We start from the raw sequence: 26224 nt of genomic DNA on the forward strand, positions 1-26224 counted from the left end.
TTCTTTCTTCCTATATAACCAAAGCATTGAAAATATTAGGTTATTAACACACTGAAAAATGCAATCAATCAGATGATTATCATCTAATGTTTTAATGATCACATTTTTAATCCAATTATGCATGTTTGAATCTTTCAAATTTTCTTTAATTAAAGATTGCCTCCTGGCACTGCTATCAGAAATAAGGAATTGAACAGAATTGAGCCAGATATAATTTAATGTTGAAAGGAAACTGCAAGGATAACTGGGCCGCGCTGGGTTTAATGGTTGACCATGACTTTAAAGCCCTCATACAAAATTTCCTAATTGATAAGAAAAATTTAATCATCTTCGGATATACTCCGTTTGCATTCAAATAAGGTATTTCTCTTTCTAAATAAACCTCCCCTAACTGATTATTCATATTGTCGTGCAAAATGCTTTAAAATGAAAGACAGAGTTGGGTGAAATGTAGACTACTTAATACAGTGTGTATTTAATATAAAAGTCATACATTATTCATTTTTGCAATTTGAATAACTTTGAATTTAGCATCCCTGTTCTTCATCTTTTTCTTTGATGAACAATTAATTATTAAAATATAATATTGTCTGCATACAGCGCTGGGATCCTTGAAAGTGGAATATGAGATTCATTCCCTTTCAATTCCTTTATCTGGTAATGCACAGAACCTGCTTATTATGGTTTAATGGAATGAATGAAGGTATAAATAGAGTGTTTCAAATATTTTTCTCAACTAGGTAAGTGGCTGGGATAGGAATGTTTTGAATTCAAATTACTAATTTGGATAAAAGTTGGAAGCAGCATGCCCTGATCAGAATGGTTTAGAGTCAAACTGCCCTTTTAAAACAAGAGCCATTTAACAAGCACTTAAATGTACTTATCCTGTGCCAGACACTCTCCTAAGCCCTTAACTAATGGTAACCTACTTAATACTCATTTATTCATCTAACCTACTTAGCAGATTGACACTATTGTAATCCCATTTTGCAGACGAGAATACAGTTACAGGAGAGGTTAAACAATTTGTCTTAGGTGAGACCTTTAAATAGACCAGTTGGGATTCAAATCCTGGCTAGAGCCAGGGACCTGGCTCTAGCACTTCCTTCCACTTTATAATACCTACATTTATTAAGATTTTCTTAATGGAAGAGTTTACATTTTCACCTGAAAAGTGCATTCTTCCCTCTTTCCAGTGGCTGCACTCAGGAAATCCCCATCTTGAGTCTAGCCTGTTCAGCACCCTGTGGCTTATGTGGGCTTTGTGGCCAATGCTAGAAGTAGAGGGTTACTGTCTCTAAAATTATTTCTAACTTACAACTAAGTGTTATGAGCACCCCATTTGTCAGTGGAATACTGCCTATGGGACTGAGCAGGAAATGGAATTTTCAGAAAGATGAGTACAAATTGATGTTTAGTTTGAGCTAGAAAACTCAAGGAGTAAAGAAAACAGCTCAAGAGTTAATTCTGTAATGTATGTTCACAAAAGAAGTAATCATTGCCCCCGTCTTCTAGCTCTAGCTATCATGATGACTTTCTTTTTTCTTTTTTTAAGATGTTTTATTTATTTATTTGAGAGAGAGAGAGAGAGAGAGAGCACAAGCAGGGGGAGGAGCAGAAGGAGAGGGAGAAGGAGACTCCCCACTGAGCAGGGACCTCTACTCAGGGATCAGGACCTGAATCAAAGGCAGATGCATAACCAACTGAGCCTCCCAGGCTCTCCTCATGGTAACTTTCTAACACTTGCACACCTCCCCCACACACACACACATATCCTGCCAAACAATTGCTTTAAAAAACAAGGAAGGGATGTGTGTGTGGCTCAGCTTTAAGGTTAAATGGTTGACTCTTTATTTCAGCCCAGGTCATGATCTCAGGGTCCTGGGATGGAGCCCTGCTCAGCAGGGTCTGCTTCAGGATTGTCTTTCTGCTTCTGCCCCTCCCCCTGCTTGTCATACTCTTTTTCTAAAATAAATAAATAAATCTTAAAAAAAAATTTAAAAAGTAGGGGAGAATGTGGCCTGGTAGCTAAATCCATTTCAGTGACTCTTGTTTAATGACTCTTGACCTAAGAATGGTTTTTACATTCAAACACTAATTAAGTGAAATGTTATTCCCCTAAAAAAGAATTCTGTTCTTCTCATGGTAGATGTATATATTTTAAATTATCCTCAGTTGTTATTTGCATTTTTGCAAATAATTTTTGCATGAATTTTTGCATGAATATCTTTAATAAGGTTGTGGAAATGCGTTTGTTAACGTAAGTACTCCTATAACATCTTTGATTTTGCCTCTTGGCCTGCAAAACCTAAAATATTTACTATCTGGCACTTTACAGAAAACATTTGCCAATCCCTGGCTTAAAACACAAAGTGAGCTGGTCTGCTCTCAGCCAAGTGCTTGCCTTGATAAATCAGGGCTCCCAAGGCACTGTGCTAAGCCCCTTACATTTATGAGCTTGCTTAATTTTCACAGCCTTCCTGAGGGGTAAATACTCTCAGAATTCCCATTTTACAGATAAGGGAAGTAGCTCAGAGAGCTTAAGACCGTTCCCTATAGTCACACAGCTGTTAAATATTAGTTGGTTCCAAAGCTCTCACTAGAACTTTGGCAAAGAAATTTTAACCTGGAGAATATGTCAGACATGATGCACTTTTAAGGCACTAATAATGAAAGCTTAAAAAAAAAGGAAAAACAAGAAAGACACATATGCAAGTATTAAAGGAAGTGTATGGTTGTGTAAGGGTGTAAGGGGCTAGGGCTTGACAGTTTAGAAAAATAAAAATAATGATAGTAATACAAGTAATGAGGATTAGAGTAAGAATAATATGTATCATTTATGAGATGCTTATTATGTTTCAGGCTCTCAACAGCCTAGGAAGCTTCAGTAACTAAGATCACAAAACTTACAGGTAGAGGAGTTGGGATTTGGACCCTGGGAGTTTAAAATCTGCTGTCTTCCCCAGCTTCCGTAGGGACGGAGAAATGCTGATGAAGACAGTGATTGGATTTCAGCTTTCAGCTCCTGCTCCTAGGCTTACTGTTCCAGATCCTAAGTAGATTCTTTGAAGAAAGGATCCCGTCTGAGTTTCTGTGTTCTCAAGTTTTTGATCTCCCCTGTAGTCTTCCATTTTCCCAGCAGTAAAATTAAAGAATTGGACCAAATTGGTGGTTTCCAAAGTGTTCCTAGGTTCCTAGCTCAGCTTTAACCACGGTGGCTGCATTTGAGCTGTTTGAGTTGGCCTCCTCCTCTGTAAGGTTTTGTTTGAATAAAGGGTTCCTTGGCTCTCCAAGGAACTGAACTAGGGTGGTCTAAGCCCCTCCCAGGTCTCAGAATCCCAACCCAATGGTGGTGACTATGGCAGGATCAAAAAACAGCAAAGCCTCCTTCTCTGTCCCTCTCACTGTATCTACCCTCCTTGCCACCTTCTGATTGCACCTGATAATCACTTAAAGCCAGAACCTACCTCTGAATCCCTTGGGGTAGTCAAGGACCAAAAGGTTCTTCTGTATTTGTGGCAGCGGTCACACCTTCAATTTCCATCAGTCCCTGCCGAAACCATAAGCCCGTACAAGAACTTATATGGGAGTCTTGATCCTGCTGAAACAATATGCCCTTGTGAAATCCAGTCACCTCAGATTGGTGGGGCAGGTGTTTATGTTCCTTAAAGCCGGGGGCTCTTCCTGGAGTGGTTGCTCTAGGTGGGGGCTTTGCTAGTGCAGGCTTGTGGGTATGGTCTTGTCACTACCGGTCTGCCTACAATGTGCTCAACTGCAGCCCTAATATTGGATCAGGCTTCTAAGGGAACTCTTAAAGATTTTCTTGGTCATTCATTCTGGAGCCCTTGATCTTAAGGCAGATTCGCGTGCTGTGGTGCGACGCCGAGTTCACCTACAACATGAGGGAAAAAGAAGATGGTGATTTTGTGGTTTCTGATGCCAGGCCCTATGCTCCCTCTATTGCTTGGGACCTCGTGTTGGTTGTTTACATAGCTCAGGAAACACAGAAGCAGCAAGCAAAGGCCAAAATTTTTCCTGTTCCCAGCCAATCCAGTCGCAGCCAAGCACGCTTGCAGAGATTTACCCCATCATTAGGTTGCTGGTAACCAGGTTTAAATTAAAACCCACACTTGCCAGTGGGCGGAGGGGCAATTCTGTGATTTCCGGCCTTTTATCCAGACAAAACCCGCTTTTGTCATTTTGGTTATAGAGCCCTGTAATTTGAAGACTTTTGCATTTATTAGTTAATATTTAATTTTTCCTTTAAAAAACAGAATTGAAAACCTGTATGGGAATCTGAGCTTCTTGAATAACTGTGTCTCCTTCCCCAATCCCTAGTGACCTTTGGCTTAGTCATTTAAACTCTCTGTGCCTTGATTTCCACATCGTAAAATTGGAGTATTAAAAGTAAATACTCCATAGTGGTGTAAATTGAAAGCATATAGTGATGGTTAAAAATAAGGAAAGCCTGGATTCTAAACCCAACTACCTGGTTGTACATTCCAGGTCTGTAAATTGGTGATAATAATAGGAAAACTTCATGAGGCTATTTTAAGAATTAAATAAATTAATCTTTATAAAGCTCTAAGAACAAGGCCTGGCATGTACAATAAGTACTGCTTAAATGTTTGCAACATGTAAACACTTAGAATAGTGTCTGGCATATAGTAATGAAGCTAAATAAATGTTAAGTTTTATTGAATTAATTTCTACCAAAACTAAATTGCCTGTTTAATTGTTTTAAAAGAGTTGATTTCTGTTGGGGTTTTTGCATTATCACCCAGTTTACAGAGATCTCTCCAGTCTGTGGATACACATCTGCCCAAAGACCTGTACAGTCATTTTGCATGAAAGAGGAGGAAGTGGGCACCTGGGTGCCTCAGTGGTTGAGTATCTGCCTTTGGCTCAGGTCATGACCTCAGGGTCCTGGGATCAAATCACACATCAGGCTCCGTGCAGGGAGCCTGCTTTTCTCTCTGCCTATGTCTCTGCCTTTCTCTCTGCGTCTCATGAATAAGTAAATAAAACCTTTTTAAAAAGAGAAAAAAAAGAAAGAAGAGGATGGAGATGGTGGGATCCTGGAAAGACTATTCCTGTAGACACAAATATGTCCAGGAAGTAACTTGGAGCCCTGAGGTCCCCCCAAGAATGTCCTTGGCCCCATAGTGGAAGCTATCAAGGAGCTAAAGCAAACCATTATCAGGATATAATAGCCTTATTATATCCCAAAAATGGATTTTAAAAAAGGAATCCCAGACTTAAATTCATTCAGGGCTAGACCTTTGGAGACCCAGAGAGAGAGGAGAGCCTTCTCCAATTTGGGAAAGAAGCTGAATGATCTACCGAGCCTGATTAGAACTATAAAACAGTGCCCTAAACTCTATTGCACTGTTTATTCCTGCCACAGGACCTTGGCACACGATGTTCCCACAGCCCCAAATGCTCTTCTCCTCTTTTGCCCCTACCTCTCAGTATTCACTGAGTTAACGTTAGCATCTTCATTAATTGCGTCAGAGCTGTCTGTGCAAGCTCTGATGTCACAGTGCCTGAACTCATTGCCCAGCTTTGCCACTGAGGAGCTGTGTGACCTTGGCACTAACCCCTTACACATCGTTTTTTTTTTTTTTCTCATAGAGTTATTGTCAGGTATCATTTTTAAGTCTTAAGTGAAATAATCATTTCTTCTACTTAAAGAAAGACCCCTCTGCTTTTGTAAAAAGAAGAAGCCTATTTTCAGGGCCCCATTTTCGAAGCTCAGCTTAGATATTGGGTAGGGTTCACCTAGATTTGAATAGGTGTTGGGGGAAACCATCATGAGATGTATCCAACTTTGGAGTTGAACTTTACCCTTGGCTTACAGTTTTCATGTTGAATCTCTCATGGGTGTTCCAGAATTTATGCCACTGACTGTTAATTCCTAAGTATCAGATGGGGAAGCATTCAGTGGTGAAGCAAGATTGAGAAGGGGTAGGTACATAAGATCAAATCCATTTTTTTTTCTGCAGAACTTCTCAGAGACTTGTCTGTGCTAGTGTTTTGCCTGTTTCCTGTGGGGAGAGGGAGAGACTTCAGGTTTCCCAGCTTTGCTCTTCATGGAACCCGTTTTTCTTGAAATACAGTGCATCATGGTGCCTCAGAACACACCCTGGGAAGCACTGCTTTGTTTGCTGTGGCCCTCCCACCACCAAATGCTAGTGCTTCTCAGGATGTAAACAAACATAAGGCTTGTGATGTGGCACCAGCATGCTGGGGGTTTTGACTCTACGTCTGCAGCATAATATGACTTATCATTGTGCCTTTCTTTTCTTTCTTTCTCCTAACAGAGAAGGAGACCTTTCTGGATCCTTTCGTCCTCCGGGACCTCCTGCCTGCATCCCTGGGCAGCTATTACCGGTACACAGGTTCTCTGACCACACCACCATGTAGCGAAATTGTGGAGTGGATCGTCTTCCGGAAGCCTGTCCCCATCTCTTACCATCAGGTAGATGTTCAGCCACAAATGGGACCTCTATGTTCCCTTGTTTTGTGTTGACTTAACCATTTAACATTACTACAGTATACCAGTAGAGGTGCTTTTTTATTTTTTATTTTTTGATTCTCTGCTTCCCATTGATTCCTTCTTTCTTTCCAACAAACATGTTTTTGAACCCAAGAATTATAACATATAGAACATGATGTCTCCACCACAAATTAACTGGCTGAGGAGAACTGCAACTATAAAATCAGGTATTAGGTAAGTATTCGATCTTGAGGTGAGAATAGCTGTCCTCAATGATGATGACAGCTTGTGCCAGAAAATCTTCTAAACTCTATATATGTGTTCACTCATTTAATCCTCAAGAAAAACAGTACTCTGTTTCCCCATTTTATAGAGAAAAGGTACAGAAATGAGCTAACTTGCCCAGGGCCACACAGCCATAGTGTCTGATCCCAAAGATGATGTTCTGAACTACTAAATCTACCAAAGTTCATTAAAGGGAGAGATTTGTATACATGATGAAATGAAAGAGTGAATATCATTGATTACTAAGCCCTTACATATGGCCATCGTACTGGTCAAATAGCATTGAGAAATGGCTTTTGCGCTGAGATGGTGCACATAAGGACACAGCCTAGAGAGACTGGGTAATATACCCAAGAATTCATGGCTAATGAATGTTGAGACTAGAAACAAAGCCCAGGTTTGTCTGATTCTAAAATCCATGTGACTGACCATTATACTAAACTACTTCTGAGTGTGTCCTGGGCTGGTTTCCCAGGATGGTGGATTTAGAAATTGGTAAAATGGAAATGGGGTTGGGGTCTGTGTCAGAGGAAGAGGAGCCACTGGGCAGGGGGCAGTAGGAAGGGGTGGGGAGCCTTGAAATAACCTCATGAGGGATAATAGAAGGAGAAACTTCCTAGAGGGGATATATTAGTCACTGTAATGCAGCATGCACCGAAGTAGAAAAGGAGTATGTTTCTTCTCCATAATTTCAGAAAATAGGGATGCCTGGGTGGCTCAGCAGTTGAGCATCTGCCTTCAGCTCAGGGCATGATCCCAGAGTCCCGGGGTCGAGTCCCACATCGGACTCCCTGCATAGAGCCTGCTTCTCCCTCTGCCTATGTCTGCCTCTCTCTCTGTGTGTCTCTCATGAATAAATTAAAAAAAAAATCTTTAAAAAGAAAAATTTCAGAAAATAGAGCCAGCAACACTGAGTAGGATTATAAGAAAGGGGATTTGAGCCATTAAGCAGGACTATCCAAAAATGGAAAGTTCTTATCAGAGCTGCTCATAGAAATGCCTTCCCAGGGTGTGACAGATAGGAATAAGGGATGTTGTAGAATTATGAGGTAGTATCAGTGATATAACTGAAGACACAGGCCACAAGATTAGGGATCTGGCTAAGATGGGGAATAGTCCAAAGATTTTCCTAATAAAGGCAGAGAGTACAGAATAGGGAGTGGGGGAAGTAGGGTTGGATGGTGTCCCAGTCAGGTCTGTTTCGGATTTAAGAAAGAGAAACCCACTTAAAGTAGCTCAAGTAAGGGGAGTATTTTAAGGAATCAATAGTCGAGGCATCCTGGGATGGAGAAGACTGCAACTAGGAAGCAAAGCCCTCTCTGTCCATCAGGGGCCATGTAGGCTCTTAAATCTTGGAGTTTCTGCCACTGCTTATTGATTGTGTACTTCTACAAAATTCTCATCCCTTCTTACTCCTAGTTTGTTTTTTTCTTTTCTTTTTAAAAGATTTTATTTATTTATTCATGAGACACACACAGAGATAGAGGCAGAGACCTAGGCAGAAGAAGAATGTGGGACTCAATCCTAGGCAGATGCTCAACCTCTGAGGCACTCAGGTGCCCACCTAGTTTGTTTTCTTTTGGTTACCTGGCCAAATATGGTTCTCTAGTACCAGTTGACCTTTCAACTCAAAGGCCAGCTACCAACTGACCATAGTAAGGGTCCTATTTCAAGTATTCAAGAAGGTAGATCTGAACAGATGTTGGTCTGCCAACGTTTGGCTATCCTTGGGTCATGGGTCCATCCTTAAATAAACCAGCCGAGGCACCAGGCAGCTTCCTAAAACATCCAGTGCTGCCCCTCTGGGGGTAAATGGAGCAGGTTTAGAAGCCATGTGCAGGAGAGACACCTTGTCCCTAACAAAGTTAGGGCAAACAGACTTATTGACTTTACTGCTGTTGGCAGACATTCTACTTTGAGATATCTTTTTTTTTTTTTTTTTTGCTTTAATTCTCTGATGACAAAAGAAGTGCTAGCAATTTGCTGAACAGGATCTGCCAGCATTAAGCAGATCATGAAATAGGAAACGAAGTTTCTTCCTAATGGTGAAGCCAGCATTGTTTTATGAAAATAAAGTAAAATTGCAGTCCAAATATTTATATCCCCAGGGTTGGGGCAGGGGACTTTGAAAAGGGATGCTTTTTGTCCATTAAGATGGATGCTTTTGTCTTAAAAGATACAAAGGCTTGAGATAATGAGGCTAAGAAATGCAAGTTTGACCACTCCTTTTGCAGGACACTCCGTGATGGGGAGAGGCAAAGAGCAGTAATTGTTTAGTACTGGGTTTTATTAGAATTTCAGATATTTTGTGAGTCCAAGCAAAAGGCAGAGTTGTAGGCTTGGATGTCTTGTCAAGTGTTTGTCAATTAGAAGCATTTTGACATTTGGTAACTGGGCATCTTAGAAACTGCTTGGTTAACATCTATTTATAATCCTAGCACTCACACACTCAGAAGGAGTAGAGGAGTTTTTCTCTGTAACTTCCAATATATGATTTATCTATAGGTAGTTTGCAAGGAAATAGTGGAGAAATAAATTAGTCATATTGGCTTCCCAGTTTCTTTACTATAAACACATCCTTAGACAATACTTTTATCAGACACAGTGTCACCTATTCCTCTCTCTCTCTCTTTCTCTCTCTTTCTCACCCCTTCCCCCAAGAGAGGAAAAACAGCTCATTTTCATGTGGCTAAACGGGATCCTTGGCTGGCACGCTGCATGGAGGTCACAGTGGTGTCAGCACTTGGAAGGGAAACCATTAGCCATCCAAGTATTATCACTTCAGACCTTCCCACCCTGACCCTGCCAACATTCTTTCGGAAGTTAGCACAGAATGTTCATTTCAGAAAGGCAGACAGCCAGTGCGGAAAAGCAAGTAGACGGAATTCCATGTCTGCTTCTGTTAGAAAGAAAACATTCCTAGTTCCCCATCCTTCTCTTTCTGCAAAGACTGTTTCCTCTGTTCTCTTCTGTCTTACACAATGGAGGTGCCTATAAGAGTGAAAACAAGAATGTGTTCACCATAAAATGGAGTGGTTAGCACTTGTATGAGAACTTGAATGATGTGAATTTCTTTGGAGCCTTCCAGATATGAACAGCTACTTATTTTGCATCTTTCATGAGTCTCCCTGGACATTCAAACCAGCCCTATGGTAGCCAGTGAGCTCTGACTCCTGCTCGTCTGGTAATATCAATCTAAATACAGTATCGCTAATGGAATCATGTGTTGGCTTGGTTGGCCAGCAGTCCGTGTGGCTTAAGGGGTTGGTTCCACTAAACATCTACTGTAAGTAGTAGGTAAACATCATGTTGTGACTTTATCATCCAAACAAAATGTTGGCACTCTCAGTACTGGTTTATGAAGTCAAAGGAGCAAGACTAGCATGTTGAAATGGTGCCTGTGTTATGTTCATGATCAATCAAGAGAACCTGGTGATCTGAATCCAGTATAGGGATGTGGTTTTTGTTTGTTTGTTTGTTTGTTTTTTGTTTTGTTTTTTTTTTTCTAGAACAGTGGTTCTCAAATGATGGTGTGTTGGCCATTGGAAACAATCCCAACCTTCCGTTTCCAGGACTCTTTGCTTCCTGTAGTTTAAAATATGATACTGCCTATAATTTTTCCTAGCATGAATTTTGTTGAAGTGCTTCTTAGAGGCTCTATCAAAAAAGCAGTAAATAAATATGAAGATGTCTAGTTTGTTTGCTTTGGGATATTTAATTTTTTTCTGACAATAAGCTGGAGTGGTTAGGAAAGCTTTATTTGCAATACATTTTTTTAAACCAATATTATCTCTATCATAAAGAGCAGAGAAACTCTTTTGAATTAAAACCATGTTCTGTTTGGAGCCAACCTGCCTGGGTTCCATTCCTGGCTCTATTTTTCAGCCAGATGCTGCTCCACTGCTTACTCTCTGTGCCTCAGTTTTCATCTGTAAAATGGGGATGATGATAATAATACACCCACTTCTTGGAGTCATTATAAAGATTAAATGATGGAATGTGTGTGGCATGCCTAGACTAGTGCCTGGCACCACAGGGTGAGCACAGGACATTAGATTGGAGTTTTTTTGTTGCTCTTATTAAATGATCACTAGGGGTGCCTGGATGGCTCAGTCGGTTAAGCATCTGCCCTCAGCTCAGGTCGTGATCTCAGGGTCTTGGGCTCCCTGCTCCTTGCTCAGCGGGGAGTCTGCTTTTCCCTCTCATTCTCCTTCTGTACTCTGTCTCTCTCTCAAATTTTTAAAAGTCATTTTTTAGAATAAATAAACAAATGATCACTCAGGCTCAAGGGCAGCACTCTCCAATAGAAATAAAACAGAAGGCATATACATGATTTAAAGTTTTCTAGTTAGCCACATTAAAAAAACATAAAGAGAAACAGGTGAGACTCATTGTAATATTATATTTTATTCAACCCAGTATATCCAAATTATTATCATTTCAACTTAGGGGGCTCACCACATTTCTGGTATAACAGCTACCTTTGGCTCTTGGCTGTCTCAGCCCTCAAGTTTGTCTCAAGGCCACAACAACTAATGAATCCCATAATTCAGAAAGTTTCTGTTTTAACACCACATAATGCACAGTACACGTGGATAGAGAGGGTTTTTTAAATGGTGGGGGGAAGATGTCATTATTAATCCCAACAGATAGCTTTCTTTGGTAATTATGATTAAATTCATTTCTTTCTGTAGAAGGCCTTGCTATAATTGTCTTCATGCAAAACTGTCTATCGCTACAGGAGAGACACATCCTTGTGGTTAGCTAGCTATTCTTGGATTTTATTTTTACAGCCATGGTTCAATAAGTAAAACTTTGGATGCTCCAGGCTATTGGCAATTTAATATTCCATCACTTTGGTCTTGTTTAATAATGAGGCAACGAAGCAGGACCTGCCCTGTCACCCCTCAAATGTATGGTGAATCTGAAGTGTCTCTGTGACCTTAGGTGTGACATTTCAGTTCTTAATGCTTATCCCAGAGTTTATTATTATGTTTATAATGGACTCTGGCTTTGTTTAACGGCCATTATATACCTATCTTATGACATATTGTGCACATCAGCCTTCTAATGGTTCATAATTATATTACTTTTGATTTTCTCTCATTTTTCTCCTTCAGCCATGATGGTGCCTTCCCCACATCTCGTGGATGAGAGCTCTTGCTGCACACGAGTAGCATGAATAGATTTCAACTTTCCTTTGATTTTAACCGACAGATTAAAAACTAATTATTCTCTGTAATATTTTTATAATAAAAACTAAGTTGAAATGATTTATATACACTTCCAGCCAACACATTTGCAATTCAAGGTTAAAATTGTTCTTGAAACAGCACCAGTTAAAATGCAATTACAACTCCCCAAGCAGGGATAAAAGAAAGAAATGTTTTACATGCTCACTTCAAAAGTTAAAAAGTCAATTTTACATTATAGAAATAAAAACTTTAATTTATTTTTACTAAATGATAAAGACTTCATTAGTTATGTTAAAGTAAAGATAAATCCAAGTGTGTTTATCACTTGCCTCTGGAAAAGAAAAGGTGAATAAAAGCATTGGCTTTGTGTGGCACATAGCTTTCCCTCCTTGTGCCTGCCATCTTGTTCATGGGTCTTAATTCCCCCTGTGTTGAGCCAGAAAATGTTTCTGTCCAGAGTGCAGAAAAGTACAAATAGATTTATGTTGCCAGTGGTGGGTGCCCTGCATGAGTGGTCTTTCAGAGTCAGCTAGAAGGAACTCTTTAGGGACTTCTGTTACCACATTGAGTAACTCCATTGCAGTGTTTCTTTCCAGGAATAATGCTGCAGGCCTTTTATGCATATGACGTGAAGTGGCTGAGGCCATGACAGAGTCATAGAGACTAGGTTTCTAATCCTCACTTCAGCTCTTTTTTTTTAGGAGAGAGAGAGAGCATACTCGTGTGCACATGTACGAGAGCAGGGGTGGTTGGGGGGCGGGAGGCAGAGGGAGAGGGAGATCCCAAGGAGACTCCACACTGAACTTAGAGCCCGATGCGGGGCTTGATTCCACAATCCCAAGATCATGACCCAAGATAAAACCAAGAGTAGCATGCTGAACCATGGGGCCCAGTCACTCAGGTCATGTAAAGTCTCTAAGCCCAGTTTCCTCATTAGTCAAAAATAATGGTAATGATACAATAATCAACCAATCTTATGAGTCTTCTATGAGGATTAAGTAAAGGAAAGTACTTAACACTCTTATCACAGTACCTTGCACATAATAAAGGCTTAATAAATATTAGCTGCTAGCATTAATGATGTAATAATAGTGTTGTTAATAACGTTACCTTAATGTTATTGTTTTTTAACTAAAACAAGGGGCACCTGGGTGACTCTGGTTGAGCGTGGCTCAGGTTGTGATCTCAGGATCCTGAGATTGAGTCCCACATCAGGCTCTCCACAGGGAGCCTGCTTCTCCCTTTCCCTATGTCTCTGCCTCTCTCTCTCCGTCTCTCAAGAATAAAGGAATAACATCTTGAAAAAAAATAAACTAAAACAAGTCAGAAACCAAAGTGATGTTTTTAAATTCCCTAACAAAGTACCTGTCACAGAATGCATTTGATAAATAGACATTCTGAGGAGGGAAGGAGGGAACAGCAAATAGAGCATCTTACAGGTGTTGGAAGCTTATAATACAGTCATAGTTACCACATTCCTCATAAAATAAGAATAGTAATAGTAATGATAATAGTACTTAGTGAATATCTACCGTGTGCCAGGAATTATTCCAGGCACATTATATATAGCAACTCATTTAATAGTAAGAAAACCCACACGGGGTGGGTGTTAATGTTATCTCTATTGTACAAGTAAGAAAACCGAAGCATAGAAACATCAAATACTTTGACCAAGGTCACACATTTAGCTTGTGGGGATTGAAAACAGGGTTTTGAACCCAGGTAGCAAGAGTAAGAGTTCTGAGGTTGGAGAAGTAGGCTCAGGCCGGATCCTTCGGGCCCTACCGTTAGAACTGAAGGCCCCTGAAAGTTTTTGAACAGAGGTTTCATGATGGCATCTCGTGTGTATTTTAAGAAGATCGCTGTGCTGCCATTAAGCAGATCTGGAAAGTTGATAGTTTGTCCTGTAGCTGCAGTTACGGAGTCCTGCCATGCTGCACAACTCTTCTCATCATAGCCTCCGTAAATGGTGTCCCTTGGAATCAGAAAGTGGAGGTCTGGGTGGTAGTCAAGTTCACCTTTATCGAGTGTGGTTACAAGGCAAGGGTAAGGATCGAGGGACAACTGGCAGTAGCTGTGTAATGACTTATCAGTGGACTTCTCACCCAGAGTGTCACTGTTCACCTGCCAAAGTGACAACATAGACTCCCCTTGCCAATCCAGGGATCGTGGTGGTTTCCGCTCAATGGCCACATATGCTAAGTACAATGAAAGAGGCCACTGACGATTTTCTTTCAACCTAGAGGAATGACAGGGTTTTAGTGAATGCTGTCAACATACCAAAGGAGATTTGATGAGTCCGCTAAGCTTGACCTCCTTTTCCTCTTTTGTATGACTGTCAAGCAAAGCTATGATCCAGTTGACAATATAATATCGTCCAGGTCATCAGTTCACTCCGAGAACCGTCACATCCTTCCTTGGAAATCTCTGGGCAAGTTGAGTTAATGACAAGGAAGCAGCGGAGCTTTTAAGCCATAGCATGTCATTAAGCTGTAAGAGTAATTTAAGCAAAAGCATTTTTGTGTTAAATTCAGAACCTGCCTCTTTTTACAGTTATATGACTAATTCTTTCCTGAAGCATCAGAAATAAACTTTTTGGGAGAACTAAATGCTAGCTGTGAAAGAAGCAAGTCTTCAAGAGAATAAACAAACCTTAGAGTCAGATTGCCGAGACAGTCTCCGAGGCCATCCTTTTCTGGCATCTCAGAGATTAAACTATTTCAGGACAGATGGCTGCTCTTCCAGAAAATTTCCGGTCTAACTTGCTATGTATAGCAGCCTGGCCATTTTTGTTTAAATCACCCTGAAAGTTAAGGAATTCTTCCTCTATTCAACTCACGTCTCTAAGGCTTTAATTTAAACCAATTTCCTCTTTTTGGCCTTCTCTAGGCATTGGAGAAGAGCTGGTCAGCATCTTCTTCATACAAGGGCCTTTAATCAAATTACTCCTAACTTGCCTTTTCTTCAGGCTAAACACTTCCACTTCCTTTAACCTTTCCACACGGGATTTATCCTCCGTCCCTTTAATCATTTTGGTTGGTCTTTCCCTAGACAGTCACCAGAGGGTCTTTGTTAATTCCTTCCATGTAATTTTCCAGGTTATTTTTTTCTATGAAAAATCTGAAATCTGGGCAGCCCGGGTGGCTCAGCAGTTTAGTGCTGCCTTCAGTCCAGGGCGTGATCCTGGAGACCCGGGATTGAGTCCCGCATCGGGCTCCCTGCGTGGAGCCTGCTTCTTCCTCTCCTGTGTCTCTGCCTCTCTTTCTCTCTGTGTCTCTCATGAATAAATAAATAAAATCTTAAAAAAAAAAAAAAGAAAAATCTGAAATCTTCTCTCAGGTTTTTGATGTGTTCAGTTCTGATTTGGGTTGTCCTATCAAGTGAGTACACATTGCCAGGTTGAGATTTGATTTTTTCAATACCTCCAATTACCTTCATCTAAGTGGTCACATTTGGCAGAGTAAACAGTTCAATTTTAATTTTTCTGCTTTTATTGTTCTCTCTTCACTATTAAGATTTTATTTATTTATTTATTTATGAGAAAGAAAGAGCAAGTATGAGGGATTGAGCACTAGCAGGGGGACAGGCAGAAGGAGAGGGAGAAGCAGACTCCCCGGTGAGCAGAAAGCCTGACTGGGCTCCATCCCAGGACCCTGGGATCATGACCTGAGATGAAGGCAGATGCTCAAGGGACTGAGTGACCCAGGTACCCCTCTCCACTGTAAATAAATAGCAAACATCACAAGGAGGAATGGGAAGAAAGGCAATTGTGAATAGCTACCATAGGAGTTGTTAGAAAGTTATGTGACTAGCAGAGAATTGAAATAACACCTTAGTACCACCAGGCTACTTTTGCTTTTAGGCTGGTTGTGAGATCATTGTAGCTCTATTACCTTGATGAAAAAGCAGAAAAGGTTTCATGGTTTATTATCACTTTACATCTGCAGGAGAATTGGAGGGGAGGTGGAATGATAGGTGAATCCAGATACTTAAATGATTTTTCTTGGCTGTGGTCACTATGCACATTCATTGGTTTCTCATGCAAAGGAGGGAGTTTCAGATCAAGCAGGTCAATTTTTGAAGCTATTTGAGAAACACTGAAGTTTGTTCAGATCTTCAAGATGACAGTCCAGAAACCCAGGTTGTGAGTGCTTGGCTGGCTTAGTTGGTAAACCATCTGACTCTTGATCTGAGGATCTTGAGTTCAAGCCCCACTTTGGGTGTGGAACCTACTTAAAAAAAGAGAGAGTGAGAGAGAGAGAAAGCAACATAGTATTAAATCTTCTTGCATACTTAACATTGGTGTTGGCTGCCTTCTGGTCCCCAAAAGCTTAGAGCAGCTACTTGGTGCCTGCTTGGGAAGCATCTGACATCACTCATCTTGTAATTCTCTCCTGCAGAAAGGATTCTGATTTGGTATTCAAGGAGCCAAAGGGGCCAGAAAGAGTTCATTCAGTTTCTTGCTTTTTCATTCCATTTTCATCCCTCCCTTCAAGGAGTTAGTATTTTCCATGGCTGAACATTTTAGATTAACTTTATTTCTTTGGTGAACCAGGATAACTCTGTAGTCCACTGAGAACAGATCTCTGGCACCCAGCCCCAGCTTCATTCCTCTTATATTGTAAAAGACTGCTTTGTTATTGTTGTTTTTTTAATAAGAAGAAGATTGAGGGCCACAGAGAATCCTTTTTAATAATGGAAATATCCTGGAGTCCTGATTTTTTTTTTCTTTGCTTTTCCATAAAGGTTTGGTCTCTATCTAGTCTGTGGAAAGTGTTTTTTAATAATATGAATATTAATGATAGCAACTAATCCTTACCATGGACTTACTGGCTGCTAAATAATTTACACATATCTTAATCTTTTCAATGATCTTATAAGTTGCTCATATATCTGTTTCGTATAATATATATATATAGTATATATATAATGTATATATAGTATATATATATATGTATAATGTTTATATATGCTGAGTTACTGATGCTTTAGTAGTTGGACTATGATTACCCATCTGGTAAGTCTTGAAATTGGGCAGTTACCTCACGAGCCACGCATTTAGCAGCTTTATGCCTTAGCAACTTTGCTGAACTGGATCCCTGGTACATACGTAAGAAGATGCTTAGTAAGAACTGAATCACTAGTAGTTATTGAGCTCTTCTGTGCCAGGGACTGTTTTAAGCACTGCACATGGACTCTCATTTCATCCTGGCACAGACCCTATCGGGGTGGATGCTGCTGTAATCATCACTGTTCTGTTGAGGAACGATTGAGGCCCAGAGCAGTTAAGCGGTTTTCTCAAGGCCACAGAGCAGTGGATCTGTGAAGCTAGAATTTCCATCCCAGGTAGTCTGGCTTCAGAACGTGCCAGTTTCACCGTAACCTTGTGCTCCTTCCCACAATACTAAAGGTCTTGCCAGGGGGCAGAGCAGAAAGACTGGAACCCTTTGCTGAGACACAAACTAAAAGAGTTCTGTGCAGCCCTCCAGTGGAGTGTTGGCCTGGTTCGCTGGCAGGACACAAATCACAGCCGGATAAGCCCGTTCGTTGGCAGTGATTCTGGAAGGCGGCCTGTGGCCTGCTAGGTTTGTCCGCCTCGGCACTGGGTGTGTCCTACCATTTTGTGTTCTTGTCACCCCCTGCCCACGTTGTCCCATGTAGCTGTTCTCATTCTTGGTCTTTTTTTTTTTTTTTTTCTTCTCCCCTCTCTGGTTCTCTGTTTAGCTCGAGGCTTTTTACTCCATCTTCACCACGGAGCAGCAGGACCACGTCAAGTCAGTGGAGTATCTGAGAAATAACTTCCGGCCACAGCAAGGACTGAATGACAGGGTGGTGTCCAAGTCTGCGGTCCGCGACGCCTGGAACCATGACATGACAGACTTCTTAGAAAACCCACTGGGGACAGAAGCCTCTAAAGGTATATTTGGATTAAGTGCCCTTGCCCGGAGGAAGATTCCGTATCATAAATTACTTAAAATTAAGAGGAGTTCCAAACCAGCCAAGAGTTGGAACTTGGTGTTAAGAGCATATGTTTCTCTGCTAAAAGAGACTTGTCTGGATGATAAATAGAAGCAGTTGTGGAAATAGCTTCAGTTAAATAGATATGTTCAGAATTGCCCTTTTGACTAGTAATACGTCAGTCATTCTGTTGGTATTTTTACCTGGTAACATCAACACTAACTAGTTAGTGTCTAAAGGAAGATTTTGGCTGTCTTACTTTTTACCTGCCCCCCGACCCCCACCTCCAGGCTTTGGGTTCAGGATGTCATCTCTAACCTCAGGCATCAGCACCTTTGACTTGCCTCTTGCACCCTCCCTGCAGCGTCCTTACCTCCTTACCAACATCCGACATCTGACCTCCCATCCCACCTCCGGACCAGGCAAACCTACCCCTCTGGCTCTCCACCCCCTACCAGTCATCACGTGGCTTTTTTTCTAAACCACTATCTAACAGTTTGGTTCCCACATCCCATAAACATGAGTTTGTTATTTTCAGGCATCTTCATCTTTCTCTATTTCTACATTCTCTCTTTTTCTTTTAAAGATTTTATTTATTTATTCATTAGAGACAGAGAGAGACAGAGACATAGGCAGAGGGAGAAGCAGGCTCCTGACGTGGCACTTGATCCCGGGTCTCCAGGATCACACCCCGGGCTGAAGGCGGCGCTAAACCACTAAGCCATCCGGGCTGCCCTTATTTCTACATTCTCATGTGAACTGAACGTAAATTTCTCTCCCAGGAAACTAGAAAGTCAGAGTCTACCCTCACAGCTCAACTTCAAGCTCTGTAATTTGTCCTCATTATGGCTTCGAGCTCAGGGAAACACTTAGAGAATAAGCTGATCAAAGTCCCAGGAGTTGGAAGGGAGGAAGGGATAAGAGGAGTTTCCTTTGGGTGTGAAGAGATGGTTCTTTCCTAAGCCCGTGCTCTTCTTCTCTGAAATTGTGAGCTTGGGGAATATGGGAAGAGTTTGCATCATTAATCAGCAATGGACACGGACTGTGGGATTTTTATTGGGGTAAGTTACACGGGGACATTTTGTTTCAAGAGTGCTCCCGTCCCCAATAAAAAAGAACCAGTTTACTGGCATATGACCTTTTGTCGGAACAGGGGAGACTTATTCCACAAATAACTGCATTGATGTGCACTTTGATGATAAGAATGAGCCCATTTTCCAGGCTCATATCTGAAAAGAAGCTAACAGAAGAGGAAAAGGAGCTTAAGAATGTGGTCATTTCCTTCCTGTCTGTGTGATTTTGTTTGAGGATGGTGGGAGAAGCTAGTCTGGCCAGACGCCATCAAGAAACGCTTGAGATTCAAGTAATTTGGAGCTGACGCTTTGTCAAGGGCGTCATTTGTCAGCTGGGAACAATGGGTGGGTTAAGCACGCAAACCTGGGAAATGTCTTAGGTTGGCTGGCATAACAAACCTCACTTGGGCTGATTTTGTTTTTTAACCAAGCTAAAAATAAGGAAAACGACCAAGCTCGAGAGAGCTTTCTCCCAAGAGAACCTGCTTGAGAAAAGAGGAATCTCAGAGGGATTGGATGTTTTGTGAGAGGTGAATGCAGAGGACATGTGGGGGATGACGAATTTCTATCACAAGTGAATGCAAGATCTGGGAGCTCAGAATTGCTGAGGTTATGACAGTTACAGAGCTCTCTCCTAAAAAATGGGCTGAGTATACGATATATCAGCTGTGCAGAGGGAACGCGTGGCCCGTATTACCCAAAAAAGTTACAGAAGATAATGGTTTTTGTCACGTTAAATTGTCAGAGGGGGCAAGATCTTCTACTGAATGGGCTTTCTCTGATTTTTGAGCAGAGCCATGGACCCATCCTTAAATGTAAGGAATCAGTTCTTCATTTTACAGGGTTTTGTGGCAATTATCATGGTGTGTATTGCTGACTCCTAAATGTGTGAATATTAAAATGTTTAGTGATCTTTTTAGAAGCAGAGAAAGATGTAGGTATAATTCTATTTGTGTTTTGAGCATATTACTGGAGTGTAACATACAGAAAAGTGCACAGGTAATAACGTGCACAACATGATGCATTTTCACCACCCAAATACATCTGAATAATCAACCCCCAGCTCAAGAAACTACATTACTGGCTTCCAGGAGCACCTCATCTCCTTCTTCCTAGTAACTATCCATTCCCAAGAGTCACCACGACCATGAATTAGCTTTTCCTGTTGTTCAATTTCATAGAAATAGAATTTTCCACTCTGTCCTTTCTTGTATCTTGCTTTTTTTTTTTGCTCTACACTCATTTTGAGGGTCATCTATGCTGTTCCATGTGGTTGTGCTTTGTTCTTATTGCTGAATTTCATTGTGCGTCTCTACCTGAATTTATTTATCCACTTCCATATACATGAACGTATGGATTATTTCCAAGCTTTGGTGATGATGAAATTTTTATTTTTTATTTTTTATTTTTTTATTATTATTTTTTTTGATGATGAAAATTCTTGACCATGCCTTTTGATGAGCATATGGACACATCTTGATTGGTACGAACCTGGGGGTACAGTGGTGGCAGCCCGGAGGACACATATATGTTCAGATTTGGATAGATACTGCTGAACAGTTTTCCAGAGTGACTATATGTAGGTACTATGTTAATTTCTACCAGTGGTCTATCAAGGGTTCCTATTTTTTTATGGCGTAGCATACATATCATAAAATATAGCTACCATAAATGTACAATTCAATAATTTTAATAAATTTAGAGTTACAGTTATGGTTATAGTTATATATAATCTGGTTTTAGAACATTTTCATCACCCCCAGAAAGTTCCTTCATGACCCTTTGCAGTCAGTTCTTTCCCCTGTCCTTAACATCAGGCAGCCTCTGATAGGCTTTTATCTGTCACAGAACATTAGGATTTTAAGATTTATCCATGTGGTAGCATCTGTCCATAGCTCATTCCTTTTTATTGTGCAGTAGCATCCCTGTTTGTCGTTTTTTAATAACAGCTTTACTGATATTTCATTCACATGCTAGAAAGTTTATTATTGTTAAAGTGTGTGCTTCAGTGGATTTGAGTATATTCACAAAGTTGTGCAATCATCACAACTGTCTACTTCCAGAATAGTTTTATCACTTCCATAAAGAAAGTCCATACCCATGAGCAGTCACTCAGTCACTCCTTCTTCCTCCCTTTCTTTCCCCCCCTCCTCCCGCTTTCCCAGCCCAAGGCAACTTTCTATGGATTTACCTATTCTAGTTATTTCATGTAAAGGGAATCATACAATAAATGCCTTTTTGTATCAGGCTTCTTTCAGTGTAATATTTAGGCTTAATATTTTCAAAATTCATCCATACTGGATATATCTCAGATTTTTCCATTTTATGGCCAAAGAATATATCATTGTACAGATATATCACATTTTGTTTATCTGCTTATCAATCGATAGATGTCCGCTTTTTTTTCCACTTTGTGGCTGTTATCAATAATACTGCTATGAACATTCGTGTTCGAGTTTTTGGGTGGTCATGGGTTTTCAGTTCTCTCAGATAGATACCTAGGAGTAGAATTGCTGAGTCACAAGGTAAGTCCAGTTTTCTAGCTCTGAGGAGCTGCCAACCTTTTTGCCTGAACCATTGCACCAGTTTGCATTCCCATCAGCATTGTATGGGATTTCTCCACATCTTCACCAACACTTGCTATATGTCTTTATTTTAGCCATCCCAGTGGATGTGAAGTACTGTTGACTTGCATTTCCCTAATGACTGACGGTGTCCGTGTTTGTTTTTAAATGCACATTTCATGGAATCAGAATCACGGTCTACATGACCAAATGCTCCTCCTTTTTCTCCTCCTAAGAAAATTCAGGTTAAGCTTTGCGCAGTGGCAGTATTGTAGCCAATGAGGTTTATCCGAGGCGCGGTTATTGCTAATTGAAAATTCAGGTTAATTCCATGCCACTATGGGCCAAAAGCCAGCCACAAATGTTGGCAACCAGCAGGCAGCCTAGTGGTCAAGGATTATGGACTTTAGACATTTATACAGAGAAGAGGAGTCCCTTTCTCTTCTCCAGTCTTCTGCAAAAAAGATTTGAAAGAAAAGGGTGGTGTCCTTTAATCTTCAGGTAATTAAAAAAAGAAAATGAAGCCTGTCTGGTTAGCATTCTTTATCTATCATTATTGGAAACATTCAGTGCTTAGGAGATCTGTTGATCATGGAGCTATGCATTTATGCATGGCATGGATCATGTGCTATTGTTATAGAGGAAGGAAAAATAAATTACATAAGGCAAGAGTCAGTAAACTTTCTTGGTTAAGGACCAGATAGTGAGCACTTAGTCTCGTGTCGTCACTATTTACTCAGCTCTGCCACTCAGCCATGGACAATATACAGATGAATGGGTGTAGAAAATGTCTTCCAAAAACACCTTATTTACAAAAATAAGCAGCAGGCCAGATTTACCAACTGGTGCTCTAGGGGATGGCTGAAAGTAAGATGGAGCAACTCAATCATAGGCTTAGTTTAAGGTAAATATTTTCTGCCTTAAAGATGGCAGTGACCATGACCATGAAGCATTGGTTGGTTCTACTTTTCCATTCTACCACAAGACCTTAGGACCAGTCAGATATTTATTAACTCAGTAACCAACCACTTACCAATTCACCTCAATACCTGGTCACAGCAGACGTGTAAGCAGGACCTCAGTGGACTGATTACAGGCCTGCACCTCCCTTGTTCCCTTGGCTGTGATCATTAGCTGGTGTTCATTGAGCAGCACAGTGAGGAATGCCTGAGTTGCTGTGCCCCTATCTTGCCCTTCTGTCAGGATGATTGGACATACTGGAATAGAGAAACCAGAATCAAGCCTTTCGGTGCCAGCACTAGATGCATGGCCACATACAACACCAAAAGAAAGGGGGGAAAAAGTCATCTTAATATTGTATTGTTGCTGAAGAAAGACTTATAATGGATGTCATCCATAAAAAATATAAAGCTTTAGTTCCAGTAAATGGAAACAATATTTAGGCTCGGTGGATTGTTCAAGGGACATCCAATTCGCCACTCTGCCCTTTGTCGGTAAATAACTTGGACAGACTTTAGGATTTAATGGGCTGTCATTTCAGTTATTCTGCAACACATCCCGGGCACATGGAAGAGCATTTGGTGATTAAGTGCTGAATACTGTCTATTGTGAAGACTTTTGGAACAGTGAACGGAGGAAAAATAACTTTCCTTCCAACAACATGAAACATATGGTTTATTAATTTAACGAAACCTGTTCAAACCGCAGTGGAATCAAAACCACTTGATCTGATAATTTGATTTGATGGCTTAATTAAAGTGGCACTGCATAATGTAATAAAAGCAAAGGAAACAGTGAGGACACTGGGTTGGTTGCCTGTAGTCTCCCAAGTCATGCCATGATTTTTGAAGGATGGTCTTTGCTTCTGCTGATGGAGGGATCTCTATTTTAGCTACATTTTCAATGGTAAAGATTGCTTCCTGTTTTCCTTAAAAGCAGTTTTTTAAGAACACATACCACTGTGTGAGGATGTCTAAGTAACTGCCTATTTTAAATCAGAATACATTGAGAAAGAGCATCCATTTCCCACCCAAATTAGCAAACAAAGAAGTAAATCCAAGATTGCTTTTAAAGAGTTTGACATTGAAATTCATGGTTTTTTTTTTTCTGTTTTGGGAGAAAATATTAATGTTGTTCTATTTTCAGTTTAATCATTTCTACTCACCAGATTAATGAGCTTGAATTACTTTATCTTATTAAAAGAAGCCCTGATATGAGCACTTAATTCCTTTGTAGGCAGTTGTCCTCCCAGAAACTCTTCTAAAAAGTTATCTTGTTACTTTCAGAAACTTCTAGCACAGAAAGGTGCCAAGAAAAAACACTTCTAACATAGCCCCCATGGAATGTTTTTAATCCCCTTCTTTCAGAAGTAACTGTCATTAGGCATTACTTTTTAACCTTGTGAGTGATTATAAAAGAAGGCAAAACAGTAGGGCTGTCTTTAGGATTCTCTAGCATCCTAGGTTCTCATTCTTTTGAAGATCATGCCATACTGTATCAAACATTTTTTCATGCTCAGACATCCTAGGATTACTGTAACTTTCCGTAAATAAGTAAAGAGTTGGTATAACTTGCCTTTGGTTGACATGAGTTGATATTTTGTAGACATTCAATGTAGCAGTAAGGACTTTTGCTTCATGTTTTGCAGCCAGTGAATTTCTTATCACACCTGAGACATCTTCAAATGCCTTTGGGAAGCTTATTGACTCTAGAAGCTGTGCCTGAAGCAAGTGGTTAAACTGGGGGAGGCGAGGGGGCGGGGTTATGTGCCGGATGCTGTGCTGGCCTCTTCCATTCATGTCTATTCTTTAATCCTGAAAACAACCTGTGCGCTCTTCATTTCACTTTTTATTTACCAAATATTTGTTGAGCATCTACTGTGAACAGGTTCTAGGCACTAGAAATAAAGGTAGCAAGGGGGAAGAGTCAGTCTCTCATCATAGTGCTTATATTTTAGTGGAGAGAAGGAAAATACACAAGTCAGTGGACAATGATAAAGTGTCAGTGTTCTGAAGATCAAATCAGGTGGTGTTCTAAGAGTGTAGTGAAGCAGTGGAGAACCGATCTTCCTTGGGTAGGGCAGGAGGTGAGAAGGAGCCAGCCCTGCAGAATTTGTAGAGAAAATGGTCATTTGCAGAGGCCCTGAGGCATGGAGACCTCATGGGGATATGGGCTAATATTGAGTCTGGAAAAGACTTTTCTTGGTGTTCTTATGACAGTGGGAAGCTTTTGGAGGGTTTAAAGAAAGCCTATGGAATGACCTGAATGGCTTCTTAAATCCATCCCTCTCACTGTTATGTGAAAAATGTTTTCAGAGGACTTGGGGTGGAACTTGCAAGACCAGGATGTAGCCAATAGAAGTATTTCCTGCAGGATGACATTGGTTGCATGATGGCAATCATGGTAGAGGTAGAAGTGCAGAAGTGATCCAATTAGGGATGGATTTTGGAATAGAACCTCTGAGATTTGACTAATCATTTGGATGGAGGCTGGGTGGGGGTAAGCAAAAAGAGAAAGATAGTATTAACTTTTTCTCTTTAGCAGATGTGAGGGGTCTGGGACTCAGAGCAAGGGGGCATCCAGAGCCTCTCAGCCAGGAATTGGGAAAGCTGAGATGTGAACCAATGCAGCATTCTTTCTATTTTCCATGGGACTGCCAGCTACCAAATGAATCGACAAGCAGTGGCTTCTTTGTTTTAAGTGTCATTAGGTGACCTGAACAATATAGTGTATCACTCCCTCTCTGAACAAAAGAGCTTTAAAAATAAACGTACTTGTGGGGATTGGGTGTTCTTCCTAAAGATTGCAATTTATCATCCTAAAAGAAATCATTGGGCTCAATCTTTATCTGCTTGGCTTGCATTTGGAGGGTTATCTTGGGTGCTCAGGGCACAAGCTACAGAAGCTGTGAGTGCAGGGTCATTCCCTGGGAGGGCCAGCGCACCCATCTGATGTGCATGCTGGGACCTAGTAGGCTGAGGGTCTTGTGCATCCTTGGATCAAAAGAGCCTGACACAGCACCTAGGACAGAGTGGGCATATAGTCATTGTCAGCTTATGAAATGAATGAATGAATGATGAGACAATATAAAGTGATGGGTAAAAATACAGATTTTGGAGTCAAGTAAACATGGACCCAAATTCTAGGCTAACCATTTACTCTAGTGCATCCTTACTCAAGTTAATACCCAAGTCTTGCTTCTTTGTCTGTAAAATACAGATAATAATAATAATCACAATCCCCTCCTTGGCTTTGGCCTTTAAAATGAAACAGTGTAGGGAACCAAGAGCCTGGGACATGGAAAGTTCTCTGCAAATAGTTGTACTTTCTTGTCTGTAGGTCAGCAGTGGTTTCTTTCTTTCTTTTTTTTTTAATTTTATTTATTTATGATAGTCACACACAGAGAGAGAGAGAGAGAGAGAGGCAGAGACACAACACAGGCAGAGGGTGCAGGATCCATGCACCGGGAGCCCGACGTGAGATTCGATCCTGGGTCTCCAGGATCGCACCCTGGGCCAAAGGCAGGCGCCAAACCGCTGCGCCACCCAGGGATCCCCAGCAGTGGTTTCTTTGTATGCTCAGGATAAACTATTATATGTGACATGATCACTGGAGAACACATTGCAGAATAAGGCGATCAGGCTCTCTTCCTGGTAGAAATGCAAACCAAGGCTATTGGAATTTCTTAAA

The 26224-nt window shown here is 40.8% G+C and overlaps 1 protein-coding gene and 1 pseudogene across 3 annotated transcripts in view; both read left to right on the forward strand.

Moving 5' to 3' along the window:
* The window catches only part of PTPRG (protein tyrosine phosphatase receptor type G), a 701064-nt gene that overhangs the window by 551053 nt on the left and 123787 nt on the right, over positions 1-26224 (forward strand). For all 3 annotated transcript variants that reach the window (XM_041764114.1, XM_041764115.1, XM_041764112.1), the window contains exons 7-8: positions 6324-6481; positions 17704-17896. In XM_041764114.1, the coding sequence (XP_041620048.1) occupies positions 6324-6481; positions 17704-17896 (351 nt within the window). The remainder of the gene's footprint in view (positions 1-6323; positions 6482-17703; positions 17897-26224) is intronic.
* LOC121496406 lies at positions 21824-21992 on the forward strand (annotated as a pseudogene).

The sequence above is a fragment of the Vulpes lagopus genome, chromosome 7 (assembly GCF_018345385.1).
Source record: "Vulpes lagopus strain Blue_001 chromosome 7, ASM1834538v1, whole genome shotgun sequence".
In the NCBI taxonomy this organism is placed as follows: domain Eukaryota; kingdom Metazoa; phylum Chordata; class Mammalia; order Carnivora; family Canidae; genus Vulpes; species Vulpes lagopus.